The sequence below is a fragment of the Arachis stenosperma genome, chromosome 2, assembly GCF_014773155.1.
Source record: "Arachis stenosperma cultivar V10309 chromosome 2, arast.V10309.gnm1.PFL2, whole genome shotgun sequence".
Classification (NCBI taxonomy): Eukaryota; Viridiplantae; Streptophyta; class Magnoliopsida; order Fabales; family Fabaceae; genus Arachis; species Arachis stenosperma.
Genome location: NC_080378.1, coordinates 14,086,078 through 14,107,531, shown reverse-complemented (window position 1 = coordinate 14,107,531; position 21,454 = coordinate 14,086,078). Strand labels below are relative to the sequence as shown.

The window sequence follows — 21,454 nt, the reverse complement described above, 5'->3', positions numbered from 1 at the left end:
CTCAGATTGAATAACAGATACCGCTCCATTTCACACCTACTTTTTGCGGACAACTCATAACTCTTTTGTAAGGCCAAGAAGTTAAACTATGATAATTTGCTGCGAATCCTAGAATAGTATGGTAACATGAGTGGACAGAAAATGAATTTGAGCAAATTTTCTATCTTATAGAAAATACATGAGGAGTCCCAAATATTGGCGCTTAAGACAAATATTTGGGGCTGCTATCTGTAGTTAACAAGTCTAAGAAGGAAATCTTCTCATTTATTAAAGATAAGATAGGAAAAAAATTGGCGCATTGAAAAAGAACATTCTTATCCACTAGTGGAAGGAAGATACTTATAAAGGCAATAGGATCAGCAATTCTAGTATATATTTTAAGTTGCTTCAAATTACCCGACTCTCTACTAGAGGAATTACATAGGATGATGATGCAATTTTGGTGGTGTAAGATCCGAAAAAATTATAAAAGGATTTAGTTGGGTAATTGATCATTAAATTGAAATAGTTAAAATACGCCCGGACGGGGTCAAAAATCAAGACTCAGGAATTTAGAACTTTAACGATGATAATTGGATTCAACAGATTTTTTCAAGTGGAAAAATACACGTAAAATGCGTATTGGTATTTTAGCCAGTTATACCGGCTTAAATCTGCCCGATACTGTGAGTGAGAAAATTAATTTATGAGTGAACCAGTTAAGAAGTTAAAATTTATAATTTAGAAAGTGAAAATAATTAGCATACGAATTAAAGTGCTAAACTAGGTGAACCGGGCTAAAGTGAAACCAAGTCTACACTATATAAGAACTTATTTTAGCACAATCCATTTCCCCTCCTTTTTAGGGAGAAACACGTTAAAATGGAGAAGAGAGGAGGAAGAGAGAAACCCTAACCGCTTTTGATCTTTAAAACTCCAAAACTTTTGATCAAGAGCTCCAATTGACGAGCCGTTTGCGGCCACACGTTGCTCTTCTCACTTTCTTCAATTCTATTTAGGTATTATGGTAAGTATCTCGTTGTTCTCTGCCCAATTTTATTTTCCCTCTAAATTTGTGTTTGGATTTTGAGGAAATCTTGTGATTTTGGTTGTTTAGGGGTGCTCTAATATGAGTTATTGATGAGTTTTATCAATCAATTTCAGTGGGTAAAGGTAAGAGATACTTTTTGTCTTTGTTTATGAAGTTTTAAGAAACCCTAGAGTTTGAATATTGTGCATACTATGTGAAATGAGTGTAGATTGAGTACTTGAGGTATTGAATTGAGCATTGGTGGCATTTGAACTTGGAGGAGGTGAAATTGGAACTTGATCTTGGTTGATTTCAAGTTGAGAGTTTGGTCTTAGCGTCACTAAAGGTACGGTTTAAGTTTTATTTAAGTACCGTATGGTGTGATGTGATGAGAATTCCTAGGTTAGATGCCCCTAGGATTAAGATTGAATTTTGCATATGGATGAATTTGATATGTGTAGAATATATGTTGTGACAATTGATTAATTGGATGATGCATAGTTGTTGTATTGTTGGAATTAGTGTTGCATAGTGAATTGTATAATTATGGGTTATATGTATATTGAATTGATGAATTTTGGGCCGAAGGCCGTGAACTTTGGGCCGGAGACCAGAAGAGGTAAGAACAGTAAGTTGATGAATGTATTGTATGAGTGATGTTTGAAATTGAATGGAATTTGATATTTATTATGTGAAAAGTTGGAATGAATGGGAGGATATTGGGAATTGAGGATTGAGATGTGAAGTGGATGTTATTTGAGTTGAAATAAGTAAATGATGTAGGTTTGAATTTGGTTGAGAGTAAATATGTGAATTGAGTTGGGTTAGTTTTATTTTGTTGGTTGAAAATGATTGAGACTTGTGAATCTTTGGAAAATTGATAAATGTATATTTTTAGTTAAAAATGATTTTTGGTCAACTTGGCGGGGTATAACTTGGTCTTTAGAGTTGAAAAACTTTCTAAATTGAATTTTTATTAAAATTCATTTATCGATCTTTCCAATGGTTTAAGAATTGTTGAAAAACGAATTTTGTACAAAAAGATATGAAGGTTTGAAAATTAAGTTCAAAAAACTTATTTTTACACTTAACAGCTTTTTGCAATTCTGCAACACTCACGTACGTCAAGTTGCCACGCGATGCGGACTCTGGGAGCTGTCCAGTAGTCTCGCATAAGCGAATGGAGGCATGCGTACACGGAAGTGTTAAAATTGCACACTCGCATACGCCGACGTAGTATGCGACGCGAGGAAAAGCTGCTGTTTTCAACTCTCGTGTATGCGAACATGGGCTCGCGTACGCGACACCCAAATTTCAACCCGTATGTACGCGCGCATGGTCATGCGTACGCACAACTCTCAAAATTTGAAAAGGTGTGTTTTTAAGTATTTTAACCATTCTTTTAGCCTTCCAAACCTTTATAAACTTTGATAAGAATATAGAGCCGGTGAAATTAAGGATGGAAGGGTTAGGGACCAATACTAAAGAGTTGAGTTAATGAAATTATGGAAAATCAATAAAAGTGAGACAATGTATGATGAGGAATGATGTGATGATGAATTATGATGATGAATGGATGATGATGAATGAACCTAATTACCAAGAAAGGTGAATTGAGATGAGATTGACGATGATAATGATAATGATTATGAGATTGATTTTGAACATGATTTTGATTATGATATACCTTCTTGGGTAGATGCAAGGGCATTGATCCACTTGCTCCGGGTTTGGCTTGAATCTCCTAGGTAGATGCAGTGGTTAGCCCCCACTTGCTCCCTGTCGAGAATGATATGAGATTTTGAGAAATTGTCTGAATTTCGACAAATTTGCATATATTGAACTTGTTTGGGTTTGCTTACATGTTTTGGAATGCCTAATTGTACATGCTATGTTACCTGATTATATGCTACTTGCCTTACTTGAATCTATTTATGTATTACTTATCTGCATTGTTTATGTTTGTACAACCGAAAGGTCCCTCATGATGGTGTTGGTTCTATTTATGGTTCTGGTTCTATTATGTTGGAGAGATGGAAAGTTAGGAGAGATGCGAAGAATGAATCAGATTTAGTACTCCCTTAGGACAGATGCCTATTTATGGATTAATGAGAACCTATGATGAATATTTAATAAAAGGAAGCTTAAGATGCTTAGTGAGTTCTTATTATAATGCATTGTATTTATTTGGCACTTTTACCGTACTGGGAATCCATGGGTCGGGGATTCTCATTCTAGATATATCTCTTATTTTTCAGATGTACGTCCTGGAACTCAACAGTCAGCTGTGATTCATCTGAAAGATGGCAAAGATCATTAGACTCTTGTTTTACTTTTACTTAGAATCTCTCCGTATTTATTTTTAAAAACTTATATATATGTATTTATCATTTTAGAAAACCTGCCTATAGAGGCTTTGATGTATATGTTGGGAGAGATAGAAAATATTGTTGTCAAATTGATTTTATTCTATATCCTATCTGGCCTAAACTTTGCAGGTAGCAGCTAGTGACTATTTACTTATGTTATATACTTATATCATGTCTTTATCTTATTCTCCTTTATTGCGTTGTCTTTATATCGCCTTTTGGGTGCGCCTTATCTTTTGTTTATCGATACATGAATGTTCTGTTTCGCGATTTTATTTTAATCCTTTTCAGACTTCTCATTTAATACTTCCTTTCAACTTATATATGTTTATGTATTATAATCCACCTTGAGAGTCATACCACCTCATTATCATTGACTTATGGCTCGAGCATAAGGATTTAAATATTAGGGTGTTACAGGTGGGGACAGAAAACTAATGAAAAGAGAATGCACTGGGTCAGCTGGAATATCATGAGCCGAGACAAGAATCATGGAGGATTAGACTTCAAAGATCTCAAGGCTTTCAACTTGGCAATACTAGGCAAATAGTGCTGGCGGCTTCTCACAAACACTCACACACTCTTTTACAAAATCTATAAAAGCAAGTACTTCAGGTACTCATCATTCTTCGAAGCAAAAACAGGTAACAAACCTTCATGGGCTTGCCAAAGCCTCTTAGAGAGTAGAAAAGTACTAGAGAAAGGAGTAAAATGGAACATAACAGCACAAAATACCTAGAGATCTAACAATGGCAACATGGAATTGGTGGAAACAAGCTATGTGTATGTTGAAGAACCAACCGAATTTCAAAAAAAAAATGTTCAAAAATGGGTTACCTACTGTGACAATCATGGCTAGTTAAGAATGCCCTTATTTTTGAGAAAAGGAAAATATGCACTGAGAAAATTTGGTCTCAAGCTTCTCAAGCAGCAGAGGAATTCGGAAGGCTTCAGAGAGCTCATCTCAATGGAGAAGGTTGAAGAAGAACTGTGTAACTATTTCTCTTTCCTCAACAACAGCATGCATTTTCTTTTTTGCTTCTCGTTTTTTTCTTGCTTCTATTTTCCTTACTTCAAGCTTCTGAAAGCTTCTTCTTAGTTTATTATTCATTTTTTGTCTTTTGAAAAATCCCAACACAGATGTATTGACTTACATTTGTTTTCTTTTTTAACGCAATAAAATACCATGTCTTTGAATTAAAAAAAAAAGTATAGGGCCAACACATCCACCAACCAACTTAAATAACTTGTTTAAAAATTAAATTTAAAATTTTTTAAAAATCAGATTTTGAATAATTAGAAATAGAGAATATAACCTCCTCTAAATACAGTAACAGCTGTGTGGACAGGAGCTCTCTCATTGCATCAACCTTCTGTCGCGCAAAAGCTTTGCAGCCACCGCATTTTCGCCTTCGCAATGCGCCGTGGACGTCGCCGCTGGAGGGAGTTCTTGTGTGAGTGACGCAATCCCCTCTGGAGGTGCTTTTGTTGCGTCGCCATTCGTCATGTCACGGCGCCGTGATTGCCGTTGGAGAGAGTTACGTTGCTGTTCGCCCATCATGCCGTGCCCCCGCCTTCGCATCGCGTCGCGCCCTCTGCCGCCATTGTTCCTCCCTCTCCTTTTTCTTGTGATTTAGACTTTTTCGATGTGATTTGAATTTTTTTTATGTAATTTGGATTTCTTTTGGTATATTGCGGATGTTTTTCGTCTCTCGGTAGAAAATGTATTGGGGTTTGGAATGCGAGTTTTACTTTTACAAAGAAAGAAATATCCAATTACAAAGAAAGAAGCATCAACAACCCCTTGAGAATGAATTTATGTGATTTGAATTTCTTTTTAACGTGATTTGGATTTTTTTTCCATGTAAAGTGGATGTTTTTTTTTCCTTAATAGGAAATATATTGAGGTTTAAGATGCGGTCCAATTACGAAAAAAGAAACATCCACAACTCGATAATGAATTTAATGTGATTTAAATTTTTGAATGATTTTTTTATGTAATCTAAATTTTTTGTATATTGTGAAATTTTTTCTTTATGGACCTTGGGATGCAGCCCAAATAAAAATGGGTTAACCACCAAAAATGTCTCGAATTATTCAAACGCTAATAAAAAATATATTCGAATTATCCCACTAAGTGGGGTCGGCTACATGAATCAAACGACGCCATTGTGCTTTGTCATGTGTCATGTCTACAGAGAGACCGTTTACATGTAGATCTCGTTGGACCACCTCATGGATGGTCTTCTTAGGTCTTCCTCTGCCTTTCTTCCCTTGTCCATCTTCCATCTCATCCACCCTCCTGACTGGATGTTTTATCGGTCTTCTTCTCACATGTCCAAACAACCTAAGACGCGATTCAACCATCTTTTCCACAATGGGTGCTACTCCAACTCTCTCCCTTATATCTTCATTCCTTATTTTATCCAATCGCGTATAACCACTCATCCATCTCAACATCTTCATCTCTGCCACACTCAGCTTATGTTCGTACTCCCCTTTAGCCGCCCAACACTCCGTACCAAAAAGCATAGCCGGTCTTATAGCGGTGCGATAGAATTTACCTTTAAGTTTTAAAGGCACTTTTTTGTTGCATATAAAACCAGATGCACTCCGCCATTTTGACCAACCTGCTTGGATCCTATGATTTACATCCTGTTCAATCTCTCCATTATCTTGTATGATGCACCCAAGATACTTAAAACTTTTAACTTTTTGTAGGATGTTTTCTCCAATTTTCACCTCTATATTAGAGTTTTCCCTTCTCAGACTGAACTTACATTCCATATATTTCGTCTTGCTACGACTTATACGCAGACCATACACTTCTAAAGCTTCTTTCCATAACTCCAACTTCTTATTTAAGTCTTTCCTTGACTCTCCCATAAGGACGATATCATCGGCAAAAAGCATGCACTATGGCACAGGCTCTTGGATGTGCTCTGTGAGTACTTCCAAGACTAATGTGAAAAGGTATGGACTTAAGGATGATCCCTGGTGTAATCCTATACCAATAGGAAATTCCTCTGTCACACCACCTTGAGTCTTCACACTAGTTGTGGCCCCATCGTACATGTCTTTAATTGCACGAATATATGCGATCCTTACTCTCCTCTTTTCTAAAACCTTCCATAAGACCTCCCTTGGTACCCTATCATACACTTTTTCCAAATCAATAAACACCATATGTAGATCCCTTTTATTACTATGATACCTCTCCATCATCCTTCTTAATAGGTATATCGCTTTAGTGGTAGATCTACCTGGTATAAATCCAAATTGGTTCTCTGTTACTTGTGTCTCTTTTCTCAACCTCCGCTCTATCACCCTTTCCCATAATTTCATGGTATGACTTATAAGCTTGATTCCTCTATAGTTTTCGCAACTTTGTATATCTCCCTTATTCTTGTAGATAGGTACCAAGGTGCTCTTTCTCCACTCATCAGGCATCCTTTTTGACCTTAAAATCTCATTAAAAAGCTTGGTTAACCAGTTGATGCCTTTTTCTCCAAGGCCCTTCCAAACCTCAATCGCGATATGATCCGGTCCTACTGCCCTGCCATTTTTCATTTGCTTTAGAGCCTCTTTTACCTCGAAGTCTCGAATCCTTCGATAGTAGTCAAAGTTTTGGTCTTCTTCTCTTGTGCATAACCGACCAAGGTTCGGAAGAGTCTTCTGTCCCTCATTAAATAACTCATAGAAGTAGCTCTTCCACCTTTCATTAATCTTCTCCTCTTGAGCCAACACCTCTCCATCCTTTTCCTTTATGCACTTAACCTGATCCAAATCTCTCGTTCTTCTTTCACGGCTCTTTGCGATTCTATATATACCCTTTTCTCCTTCTTTCGTGCCCAAAAACTGGTAGAGACCCTCATATGCTCTTGTTCTTACTTCACTTACAGTCATTTTTGTCTCTTTCTTAGCCGCCTTATATTTTTCCCATTTATCTGCATTGCGGCATAAAGACCATTCTTTAAAGCACTCCCTTTTTATCTTTATCTTTTCTTGTACACTTGCATTCCACCACCAGGACTCCTTGTCTCTTGGTCCTATTCCTTTAGATTCACCAAAGCTTTCTTTTGCTGTTCTTCTAATAACTTCTGCCATCTCCCTCCACATCTCTTCCGCGCTTCCATTCCTATCCCACTTTGCCTCTTCTTCTACCTGTCTTAGGAAGCTTCTTTGTTCCTCACCTTTCATCCGCCGCCACCTCGTCCTTGGGTTCTTCGTATGATGTCTTTTCCTCAACTTTTGCTCAACGCGAAAATCCATGACGAGCACCCTATGTTGTGTTGTAAACTCTCTCCCGGGATAATTTTACAATTAATGCAAAATTTTCGGTCGACTCTCCTCAACAAGAAGAAGTCGATTTGAGAGCTTGTCATGCCACTCTTATAGGTTATAAGATGTTCGTCTCTCTTTTTAAAACATGTATTTGCGATGAGAAGATCAAAGGTTGAGAAAAAGTCCAAAATAGTTTTACCATCGGCATTGATTACCCCGAAACCATGGCCTCCGTGAATACTCCCATATCTAGTTACTTCTCTCCCAACATGGCCATTTAAATCTCCTCCTAAGAAAATCTTATCTCCCAAAGGTATGTCTTGAACCAAACTCTCTAGATCTTCCCAAAACCTTAGCTTGTGTTGTTCGTCCGAACCCACTTGCGGTGCATAGGCGCTAATCACATGGAAAGCACCTCCCTCCACCACAAGTTTGATAGAGATGATCCGATCTCCCACCCTCTTGACATCCACTACGTCCTTCTTCTACTGCTTATCCACAATTATTCCAACCACATTCCTATTTTTCATCTTTCCTGTATACCAAAGTTTGAAACCAGAAGTATCCAACTCCCTCGCCTTTGCACCAACCCATTTTGTTTCTTATCGGCGCATAATGTTAATCTTCCTCTTTGTCATGGTGTCCACCACCTCCATGGACTTTCCTGTTAGAGTGCCTATGTTCCATGTCCCAAGTCTTAACCTTCTGTCGCTCTGACCTTTACCTTTTACTTTGTGAACTAGCTTATTTACCCTCGTCCGTTCACGAAAACGCGAGAACCCTTGCTCATTTAACACTACATCCGGGCACCGATGCAGCGGCTCTTGCTCATTTGACACCGTACTCAAGCCATACGATGCGTTACTTCCGGGCAACGACCTAGCTTTAGCGCAATAATGTCTTTGATTCATGTCATGGTGTTCGACTATATTTTTATGTTGGTTGTCGAAAACCTAACACAACCCTCCTCCTTTATCCGGGTTTGGGACCGGCTATGTACCACAAGTGTAACATAGGCGGAGTTTAAAGTACTTTTTAAAAATATATATTTACTGTTGGATATTGTTGTTGTATTTTTAAATTATTTAAAGATATTTTTGTCAATAATAAAATTCAAATGTATTTTCATAATTCGGAATGGGGACATTTTTAGTGGTTAACCCAATAAGAATTAACTAGTGGGAAACTTGTACAAAAGAAAAAAAATTGGACCCAAAAAAAATCGACGCACCCATTCATGCAAGGCTGCTGGCCACTTCTAAATTATTAAATCTCCAAATTGTAAAATAATTAAAATAATTTAACTAAGTTGGTAGCTCACTAGTCCACTTAAGCAAGTATCGGAAGGTTCGAATCCCGTCTTGTGCATGCAGCAACCCATTGGCCAGCGGCAAACCCTTAAATAGAACTCAATACCGCGACGGATTAATCTTTGGCCTGCCAGACTAGAGATACCGTGGGAAACCAAAAGAAAATTTAAAATAATTCAATACCATTAAAATAGAACAAAAAAATAGTATTATAACTGTAATAACCTGCATAACAATTGCACTATCAGTATATTGAAATTAAATTCTAAAGAAATCCGTCTCGTTAACATTTTCTTCTATATCAAGAACTACTACTGTGATCAAACAAATATTTATTTTGTTGAAAATCTAATCTAAAGATGCTTCGGTAAAAGACCAAACAGATAAAAGATGAGCGAGGCAACACTTAAGACAGAAAAATGTATACTAAACCATGTCCAGTTATATCCAATGTAATACAAGGTAAAAATCTAAAGGGTACAATCCTGGTTACAATACCCACGAGAACTAGCTAGAATTGAACATAAAGTTTACAGAAACACTGCTCCTCCACTAAAATTGAATGTAATCCTCTTTCTTTTCCTCTATCCCGGCCCCGTGCGCGGGGGATTTGGGTGTTTTGGGGAATTTTAACTCTTAGTAACCATAATTGGTTCCATACACCGAACCATAATCAGCAGAAGGTGCATGGCCTGTATGTGCTCCAGCACTTGAAGGTGGAGATGCATAAACAGAAGCATTGGTAGGATAGGAATTGTAACCTTGGTTAATTGATCCCCCCATATGATCTTGTGCCGCACTCGCTGCTTCAGCCATGAAATTCTGCATCAGATAAGATTTATTGTTGTCAATTCAGATGCATGCACAAAAAACAACAAAATCCAAGTACAGGGAAACCCATAGAAATCCTTTGGAGTTCATGGAGCACCGATGAGGTTATGGTCACAATCCAATGAGAGAATAAAATGAATATCATTTTAAGATATAGCCCATCACTAGTTTAAACTCTTGAAAAGACAGTTCTTTAATTGGTTATGAACGCAGTACACGAGCTCCAATACAGGTTCAAGAATTTCTCAACAAGGCTGAAGAATCCACTACCCCTTCAAAATCAATTACCTGCACCAGTTGTTGAGCTGCCTGTATTTGTGACGCGGTGCCGCTTATCTCAACAGTCATTTCCCCTGGTATACCCCTGGTCTCCTGAATTGTAATACTTGCGCCACTAGCACGGCGAATATAGCTGATATTTGATCCTGATGCTCCAATAACTGCATCTGCATAGGTTAGAGGAATTTGCATGTGCTGTGTGACCTGTAGGGTACAAAGGAAATCACATATCAAGACAACAAATAATTTAAAACTGGCATGGCAATCTGAAGTCCTCAGGTTGGGCAAAAGAAGACACCTTATTTGCAACAGACTGCTGTGATTGAGAAGTATCCCTTGCATAGGCAGGTGGAGGAATGAGCTTATCTACGGGAGGCAGATCAGGAGGTGGGTAGTAATTATCGTAGTTATGTGGAGGAGGCATATATTGAGGATTGGGTGCAAAAGCAGGTCCGCCACTGCCAGGAGTGGGGAACCCTTGCGGATGTGGAGGACCCCAAGCTTGAGGTGGGGGCACATTCTGGTTAACTCGAGCATCTGGCCTTTGCATCTGAAGTTTGGGACAAAGATGGGTAAATGAAATCAAGGATAATGATTTTTTATCAAGAACAACAAAAGGAATAATCAGCCACATGCACAAAGATGATCCATATAACTTAATTCTTTTCATAAACACTTGGTTTCAATGGAAACCAAATTGAAAAAAGTCATCATGCTAACTGTGAATGATGGAAGTCAGGCACACTAATGTGCAATAATTAACATATAGCCTATTATGCATTCCACCCCAAGCTGTCAGTAGCAATACCAAATTATCAATCCATCATTCCGAAATACAGTTTACACTTAAAAGATGTAATTGATAAAGGGCCAAGAATATTCATATCAGCTTGATGATTCTTCTTCACAAGTCGTATCTCATGACATAACTCATCGGCATACATAGTCTGACCATTCCAGCCTTCAGATTGACAAACTACTAAAATATATAAATGGACATACCTGTGTTTCAAACACTCCAACTATGCCGCGGTCAACCAGGAATTTACGGAGATGAAGTGCAATAAGTTCAACTGCCTTGTGAACCCCAGCAGACTCCCCTTGTATTTCAACAACACTATCATCCCGTAGAGCAAATACAGGCAGGTATTCAGCTGAAAATAATGCATTATTCAGGCACAGGTCTCAGAAATCTGGTTGATATGGATTGGGGTTCCAAATAATAGATCTAGTGATAAACATGCAAACAAAATTAACAAAATCTGTGTGCACACCTGATCCAAGAACACGTATATTGCAACCAGTGTTATCTTGAAAGGACTTTACTGTGGAACCCTGCTTCCCGATCAAGCTTCCTGCTTGAGTATCTGCCACCAGAAGCCTCGTAACAACTTGGTTTGATGCGGCCGATGCATCTGGAGGATTGTGGTCCACATTGACAACTTGTTTATGAACCCTTAACAAACCCTCCACAGCAGGCGGTATGGCGCGATCTGGCTCTTCTTTCGCAGAAACCATTACCTTTTTAAGCATCAAACAAAAAGAAATCAGAAACACGAAAGAAACAACAGAATCTTATAATAAACCTCAAAACACAAACTTCAAAATAAGCCAAATTAATGAATTTGACTCATTGATTAATCTGCATGTTCCAAAAACATGATTGTTGCCTTATTCATCAATATGTAACACTGACATAGATATATAAAATCTGGTTGCTAACTTTAGCTCAATGTTTGTTGATAGCAATTTGATTTCTCCATGTGAAACTAACTTTTGTTTTATGTTTATTTCCATTATGTTTCTTCAATGAATTAGCAATTAGTTCCACTATGTCAAACTTCTAGGGGGAATAAATAATTAAATCTTTATTAATAATTCTTATAGCTTGGTAATAATTTAATTTAATAATGATATATGCCACTGGTTTAATTAAATGGTGATGATACATTTAAATTTTACTGGATTGTTCTACTTACGGTATCAAAAATTTCTGTGCTTACTAATATGCTTATAAAATTTCAGAAGCTTATTATTTTTTTAATTTTCATAGTAACTTTTATATTCTTTTCTGGGTGAGAGTTTTAGGAAGTGTGGCAAGACACCAACCGACCAAGTTCTGAATTTACCAGGTAAAATGAATGCTTCTTGCCACCAAAGTCTGCACAAATTATTTCTGATTCTTAAGACAAACATTTCAGCAGTTGTATATGCTCATTGCTGTTTCCTGGCAACTGGAACTTTGGCTCTTCAATTTGAAGCCACTTTGGTCATTCATATATGCTGACAACCTGCATACACCCATTTGGTTATCGTGACAAAAGAATCTCTTCTTATCTATATAATTAATCTGTTTGTTTATTTAGTAATTGTTGTGTTCTGATAGATTATGTATACTTTCAGTTCACCTAATTTAACAACACTGTTCTTCAAACAGAGTTAATATTGTTAACATGTTTTTATCACGAATAAACGATTTAGTTCAAATTAATGATATCTCTTCGTTACAATTTATATTACACCCGCTATACCCTTAACTATTAACATGTGTTCAAACATTTTTATTTTCGCTTCACTAATCAGTAATGATTATGAATTTAAATGCAATATTGTTATATAATAAGAGTATTGGGCAAGAAAAACTGCTTTGTGGTCATAATTTATATTATCCATTATACTATTAACATGTGTTCAAACATTTTTAATTTTGCTTCACTAATCAGTAATGATTATCAATTTAAATGCAATATTGTTATATAATAAGAGTATTGGGCAAGAAAAACTGCTTTGTGGTCATAATTTATATTATCCATTATACTATTTTGCCATGTGTTCAGACATTTTTAATTTCACTTCACTACCCACTATCAATTTAAATGATAGTTATTTAAAAGACTATAGTAGCTACCAAATGATAGCACTTTAAGTCATTAATAACTATGATGTTAGTTAAAGTACATGGATGTGACTTATAGATGTTCCCCGCCCTCCCCATGATAGAATTTCATTAATATACAATAATGAAATGAGGCAGAAATCCACATAACACACTAAATTAATAGATAATCATACCAACCAAGTCACACAATTGATTATCAGTCTGTAGTATAGGTAATAACAGTTTTTTGAAAACATGACCAGCTATTAAAACAGCAGAAAGCTGATTCACAATTCAACGGTCAATACAATAATACATACATAAATATTAAATTCAATATAAACTGCCATCAGAATCCAGAATGTAACAAACATAATAGTGCAACAATGATATTCACACAATTGAAATAGATCAAGATATAGTGGCGGCTGTTGCAATTTCATTGCCAAGTAAGCAAGTATTCACAAATGTCATGCCCCACAGAACAAATGTTTGTAATTTTACATATTACCTATGTATGTAATAATTGAAAAATATGAAATGCAGTATATACTGCTATTGGAATGTAGAAGATATAATAATGCAAGAAACAAACAAGAGTATTCAAACAAACAGCAATGGATTAATGGAATAGCCCGTCCAGAAACACCAAATGTATATGATATTTCAAACAAAATATGCAGGATTATCCCACAAGGCATAACTAATAAGAACACGAAAAGTAAACTCACTGCTCTTTCCATGGTTCCTGGCGGACCATCAAGAATTTTAATGCGAGCTTTGGTCTCTTCCGTCATTTTCTTAATAAACTCTCCCTTGCGGCCGATGATACTGCCAACCTTTTGTACAGGAATCAACATCCGGAAAACATTCTCTCCAGGCCAACCAGGCCACTTCTTTATTTCATTTCCTTTTGAATTATCCTGTGCTCCCTGTTTCTCCTGAGAATTGAAATTCCCAGTAACATCCCCAATATCATGATGTTCCTCCTCCTCCTCCTCAGCATTCTCTTGTGGAGGAGCATCGGTATCTTCGGGCAAACCTTCAATTTCGTGGCCATCAAACTGATTTTCAGGAGGATTAGCTCCCTCATCCAAATTGCCATCGTCATGTTCATCAGGCTGCAGTTGAGGAAACCCCGCATCATCAATCACATTTCCTTCATCATGTTCGTCGGAATGGTTTTGTGGAAATTCAGGGTTTTCAGGCACATAGCCTGCATCTTGTGCATCATACTCTTCCCCAGACATCACAATATCTGAAGGAGGAAAAATCAATTGAAACAACTCGTCAACACCATTTTCAACAACTAAAATGAACAAACAAACAAACAAACAATACCTCAAATGCCAAAAAGAAAAACAAGAAAAATTTCAAGTCTACACTAAAACAAGCTCCAAAATCAATTAACTGCATGGTATAATAAACATCTAGAGCCTTAAAAAACTGAGCTACAAAACTCCTAAAGTTTCAACAAAATAAACATACAGAAAAAGATTAAAACAATGAGCATATATATAAAAACATAAAATATAGCATGTATACAGTCATACAAACCCACCAAATACAAACATACATACATACATACATACATACATACATAAGAAACGAGAGAGAAAGAAAAAATGAAAAAAAAGTACAGTCACCAACCGAATTCTCGAAACTGCCTACTCCGAAGGCAGAAGAAGAAGAAGAAAAGAAAAACAGAGTAAAAAAATTGAAAGAGGCGTGAAGAAAGTAAATGCGATACTTCAATAAAGAACAAGTAACTGAAAAATTTAAAAGCGTGATAACAAAGTGAATAACAACGATGAAGTAAGAGCTAAAAAGAGAATGTAGGAACCCTAGAGAGAGAAGAAGAAGAACGAGGAGGAGTTAGGGTTTGAGAGTTACGTTGTTCGAGAAGCTTCGGAGAGAAGAGAGAAAAAGAAAAGGCGCGGAGGCTGTGTGCGGTGTTCAGAAATCAGAACCGATTTAGGTTTACTTCTGGTTCTATTATTATTGCGGTGAAGATTTTAGGCTGAGGATGAGGAGAGAGTAACCCACACCACTACAATACAATCATCGTTCACACTTCACACAACATTTCCTCTTTTTTGCTTTGGCGTCCTTTAACTTACACGCATTTACAACTTTTGCGGTTTTTGTTTTTTATAATTTTTTATTTTTAGAAAATAATCCCAAAAGAAAATATCAGAAAAATAATTCTCAGATTTGAGGAAAAGAAAAAATAAAATTAAAATTAAAAAAATTTGTATTATTTTTAATATTTTTCTTTCATAAAACTCAAAAAGTAAAAAATAAAATACAAACTAAATTTAATTTATAGTATTTTCAGAAGTGTTTTAAAGAGAAAATATAATTTATAAAATTATTTAAAATAATTTTTAGTAAAATAATATGTTAGAATAATTAATTGAACAAATTTTATTGACAGATTTTAACTACATAAAATTAAAAAAAAAATTTCACTTATAAGAAAAAAAAATTTTGCTGTTTAGCTTTTCAGACAGCAATCTATATATTATTTTATTCAATAAAATATTTTAGAAATGCAACTAACATAATTACCTTATTTAAGTAAATATTTTAAATTAAAAAAAATATTTAAATTTTCTTGTGCTTAAAATTCTCAAATAAACATTTTAAATACTTTATTCAAATGTACTTTTAATATAAAACCTGACTTTAGAAATGATTTTGCTTGTTTGACAAAATTAAAACTACATACAAATATCATAATTTATGGATTTTTATTAATTTTTTCTTTGTTAACGTAAGTTTTTTTTTTGGGATAGGGACATAAGAAGTTTTTATTAATCTAGGATTATCAAAACTATATTCTATATTTCTTTTATTACCTACATATCTTCTACTTTAACCAATAAAAATAATAACATTACTCAAATTCGTAGATATTTATTCTATTCTTATCCAATTAAGGTAGATAATTACCCGCCCCAATGCAGGGAGAATTTTCTGCAAAGCAGATCTTGGATGGGACGAATAGATCTTAGATGGAGTCAATTTAGGTAATATCCACCCCAATATATATATAATATATATAATTTTAATATATAATATATATGATATAGGTAATATATGTCAAATAATTAGTAAATTGATTAATAATATTATTTTATATTTAAAGTTTACCTTAATTTATGTTATATATGTGATTATGATTATATAAATTTTAAAATTATATCAGCTTGAGATATTCACAAAATATTGTTAGGCTGGTTAGTTAGAGTGTGATTTTCTACTATGAACTTGTAATAAATTTATCTATCTAATTTAATTTAATTTGAATTTGATTTTGCACCGAACTTATTAAAGAATAAAATTAGTTTTCTTATCTTTTTCATGTAACTTAAGATCATTCAAATTTAATAAACATCAAATTTGTTATGACTATATCTTGAAAGGTGACTTATTGCCGGTTAAAAATTTATTACAGGTAGTGTTTTATATTTTCAAATTTTAAATTAGATGTGTTAGTATTTCAAATACATTATTTTCTAATTCTTTATATGAATTTAAATTTTAAATTATTACAATTTTAATTAATTAATTAAGTATTGAATAATAAACATGATTCAAAAAATTGGAATGTTACATTCTTCTTCCCTCAAAAAAATTTATTCTCAAAATTCGTATCTCTTAAAAGATACTAATTCAACCTTATCGTACTCTAGTAGATTTTGTCTATATTTTTTTTTTATAAAAATATATGATAGTCCTAACATAAGTAAATTCACGTATTCAAGCAAAATAAATAAAGTTATAAAATAGTTTTTATTCTCATCATGAACTAACTAAGTACATTAAATGTGACTTGAACATTCAAGTATAATATAATTATAATTATATAAGATAGATTCACAGATAATATCATTCATTTATTTTATCTTGCATTATTAGTCTCCGTGTATCAAATATAAATCACACAATATGGCATAATAATTCAAATAAGCAGTAAAACATAATAAGACGCTTAAAATACATCTTATAGCCAATCATATTTAGCCTCAGTTTGAGTAAATAATTTAAATAAGCTCTTTTGAAAAAAAAAGTTTAAAGCATAAGAACTTTTATTAATAGCAGCTTACAAATAAGTTATTTTGTATTTGGATTTTTAGTTATAAAAGTACTTATTTTAAAGTTGTAGCGTTTGGATAAATAACTCAAAAAATACAATTTTTTTTACACAAGAAAATGAATATTAAAATAATGATGATAACAAATACTTTTCAATATTGAATGTTGATTTTACATAACCTAATCACTAATATTTTGTATGATATGGTAGGTAAAAATAAAAAATAAATATAAAATGTATGTCAATGTATATTTTGTTGCTGTTTTTTAATTTTTTTTCCTCCTATTAGAACTTCCTTCTCCTTTATTGAGGTTAAGAACTTGCTGTAATTAACTATGAAAATAATAGCAAGCTATAAAATCACACGTAAAAAAAAATAAAATTAAAACTGAAATTTCATACCACGGTTAAATACAAATTTAATAATAAAAAATTAAAAATAGAGTGATAAAATGATTAAAAAAATACCTAGAAGGAATATATGCAGTAAATTGTTCAGATGAAACATTGTCTGAAAATAGTGATGGGGAATCAATACTTCTAGCAGATGAATTATTACGTGAAAATGGTGATGGAGGACCCAGGCGTGAGAACTATGGTGGAAGGCCAGTGCTTCTAGCAGACCTTGCGTGAAATGGTGGTGGAGGGTCAGTCACAGAGTCAAGAAGGAAAATAGATTTTTTTGTTTTGAAGTTAAATTTTTTTTAAAGAAGTGGTAGATTGACTTATCGAGAAACAGAGAAGTCATATATTTCTATTTCTTCAAAAAGGGTGAATGTTACAATACTCCCTTGATGTTTGGAGTTTTAAAACTCCATATAATTTTAACAAAAAAACACTATTAAAATTTAAAATTTAATTTACTTTGCGTTGATTTAGGTTAACATTTAATGCATACTGATAAAATCAATAAACAATTAATACTTTTTTTTTAAAAACTATAAATATATTAATTACAACTTATAAAATATATTTTTAATAAATAATAATTATAATTATTATAAGAAATTTAATATGCCCTATTAGTATATAAGTTATTTAATTAGTTAATAAAATCTAATTAATTAATAATTTTATATTTTATTTATTTTAATTATTTATTTAAAATTATAATTTATTTCATAAAGTTTATTTAATATACTATCTTTTTTGTTCCTTGAAAATAATGAATTTGTTTACTGACAAAATTATTCCTATTTCTATACAATTTGAATCGTATTCGTATATTTTTATTTTTTTTATTAATCTAATTTTATTCACATATTTTAATTTTAAATTTTTAAAATTTTTTATTTAAAATTTAGATAGATATAATTTAGATTAATAATTTAATTTAATAAAAATAAATATATTCGTATTATTTTTATTATCTTAAGCAAAAAATATCTCTAACTATATTTTTTAGGTAAAATTTATTAATCTTTTCAGATATTATGTATTTATATATACACTCTAATATTATTAATTTGAAAGATTACATATATCTATCTCTTTTGTTGAAATATTTAAAAATCATGTTTAATCGTTTTAAAAAAATAATACGAGAACATTTATTTAAAATAAGATGAATATATTTATTTAAAATTTAAAAATTTTAAATAAATTTATTCATATTAATTTTAAAATAATATGAATATGTTTGTTTAAATAAAAAATTTTAGAATAATAAGAGTATTATATCTTTTTAATTCTTTTAAATTTTTATTTTTATCATAATTTTATAATAATTTGATATCAATTTAAAAATAAAATAAATTTAAATTAAAACAAAAAATTTAACCCAGATAGAATTTAATGTTAATTCTTTTCTCTTTCCTTAATAATTAAATAATGATTCTTCTCTCTCTTCTTAATTAAGGAGTACTAAAACTCCAAATAGGTTAACTTTTGTTTAATTCTTTAAGAAGAATTTTAATACTCCAAACCTTCCAGGAGTATTGAATCAGAGCTGTGAATTAACTTTTTGAGAAGTTAAAAATTCTTTTTAAAATAGTGTCAAACCCGTATATTGCGACTTTTCATAATCCAAAAATAAAAAAATAGCTTCTACTACTTTCCAAACGAGCTCTTAAGTCTTTACTTCTCAATGCCTCGTACCTAATACATTCTCATTTTATTTTAACCTCTGAATTAGTCTATAGTGTATCTTTCATCTAGGTCTCTTAATTTAATCATTAAACATTTTATAGATATCAAATTTCAAATCAGCTTAACCTTATCCAAATATTTCTTTTAAGTCCTGTCTTTTATGTCTAAGAATAATTTTACTTTACATTCAAATCCAACATTTTAAATTTGTCACTAGACAATTTAAATATTATGAATACTATCTCTTAATAACTTCAAGTTGCAAATTTTATACCACATGACTACCGTCTCAAAATGAAATTTTCTATGATTTACAAATAATAGTTTGCTAATTTCATAAATGCCTCTGTTTTCGAGAAATGGCAAGAACTTCTTTTTGAATTTCAGTCCAAATCGAGGGTTACTGTTCTCATAATCATAACACTCTCATAATCATAACAATCTCACGTTCTATTTAATTTCTTTGTGACTCTACATTAACATGTTTCTTTTAATGGGATATTCTAGTGTCACATAACTTCATTTTGATTTTTGTCACGTGTCATTTTAAATGCTATGGAATTAATTATAAATTTATAAGTTAGTCGTATGTTTATAATATTCCTAAAAAGATTAGTTTCAACTATCTAAAAATTAAATGTAAATTCTATAGGCCTAATAATTGAGTTAAAATTTTTGAAAATATATTACATAGCAATGTTTGTTTTCTTATTAAGTTTAACTAGATTAAGATATGCACACTGCGTGAAAACGTTTTGTACATAGTCCTTTAGAAAACTAATAGAAAAAATTATTTTTTTTTTAGTTTTATAGTTAGTTATAAAACATTTATATGACTGTAAAAAGAAATAATTATATTATAATAAATTCAATAGTACAATATAATATTAACAGTATAATAAAATTAATTTTGTTAAAAAAATTTTATTGTTATCTAATTTTGATAAATGAATTACATTTAAACTACTAATTGATAAAAAAAATTGTATATTTATTGACACTCAAATAAATCTTGACTCATAAATTTTTACTTGACTGAAAATATTTATTATTGTCAAATAAAATTCTACAATCATTTAAATAAATTAAAAAATAAATTTATAAAGAATTAACATAAATTTAAATATTTTCACAATAATTTACGCTAATATCATTGAATACTAATTGATTTCACAAATTTTAGTTCTATCTCAAAAATTCAAAATCTATCAAAATATGATATATAAGTTGTTTGATCTATAATATAAAATATATAAATATTGAATCATATCTTAATAAATAGAATTAATGAAAATAGAGTTAATGACAATTAAATAATAGAAATTTTTTTTAAGATAGCTTAATAATGATGTTAAATTTATTATTAATTAAGAGATGATGCTAGAAAAAGTTATTAGACAAAGAGAGATAAAAGAGAAAATTTCAAAAATGTATTACAACTTGAAAAAAAAAAGTTAATATGACAATAGGACCCTATAATATAATATGAGATATATATATAGTTGATCTTAGTCCTACATGCAATATTTTATCACACAAAATTTTATGCTATAATTGTAAATTAAAAATGGTGAGATATTACGACCTCTAAAACTTAAAAGTACATACATAATAATTAAAGAATAATGATATATCTAGGAGCCTATAAAAAATATGACAGAACAAAAATTACATGGCACTCAAAACACCAAAGATATAAAGCGTCGATATATAGAAATGACATATATATATATATATATATATATATATATATATATATATATATATATATATCAGAGTTCAAAGAAAATACATAGCAAATACTAGTCTCGACCTATGAAGACGAGGCCGACTAAAAAGTATAATACAAACCAGAAGTTAAACAAAACATAATCTTGTTTCTCTCAAGATCAACCTCTAAAAGGGATATACATATACATATACAAAAGTAGAGAAATAAACAACACTAAACACAAAATGCAAAAGGTAAAGGAGTCTTTGCTTTTCATAGAGAGTCTGGTACGCTTAACGAGGTATGTCACGTCCTGCATTTGAAAATAATAAAATTTGATAATGGATGAGAATCCGAAGGTTTCAATAGGTAATAATTCCAAATAGAGACTATGTAAAAAGATATGAACCCGCTAAGCAATCCTACACTCCAAAATACACTAAATTGAGGCCTAGGGTCCTTCCTAAATCCAAAAAGGGTAATCAAACTAAATCTCACCAAAACTAGTGATTTTAGATTCTCAACTCTGCTCAATACAAATCATCAGTCATACTAGTGATCTCAAATCTCAACCCGAAGCAAGTGGGACAAAC

The 21,454-nt window shown here is 32.3% G+C and overlaps 1 protein-coding gene and 1 pseudogene across 1 annotated transcript; both read right to left on the bottom strand.

The window, feature by feature from the left end:
* Positions 1-5,595: 5,595 nt before the first annotated feature.
* LOC130962599 (uncharacterized) lies at positions 5,596-8,579 on the bottom strand (annotated as a pseudogene).
* A 799-nt stretch (positions 8,580-9,378) lies between these two features.
* On the bottom strand, positions 9,379-15,028 carry LOC130958924 (flowering locus K homology domain-like). The gene is made up of 7 exons (XM_057885250.1): positions 14,854-15,028; positions 13,692-14,218; positions 11,357-11,603; positions 11,085-11,236; positions 10,381-10,632; positions 10,092-10,286; positions 9,379-9,794 (listed from the first exon to the last, which is right to left on the bottom strand). The coding sequence occupies exons 2-7, from the start codon at positions 14,208-14,210 to the stop codon at positions 9,609-9,611; spliced, it is 1,551 nt and encodes a 516-aa protein (XP_057741233.1). The 5' UTR covers positions 14,211-14,218; positions 14,854-15,028; the 3' UTR covers positions 9,379-9,608.
* Between the last annotated feature and the right edge of the window lie 6,426 nt (positions 15,029-21,454).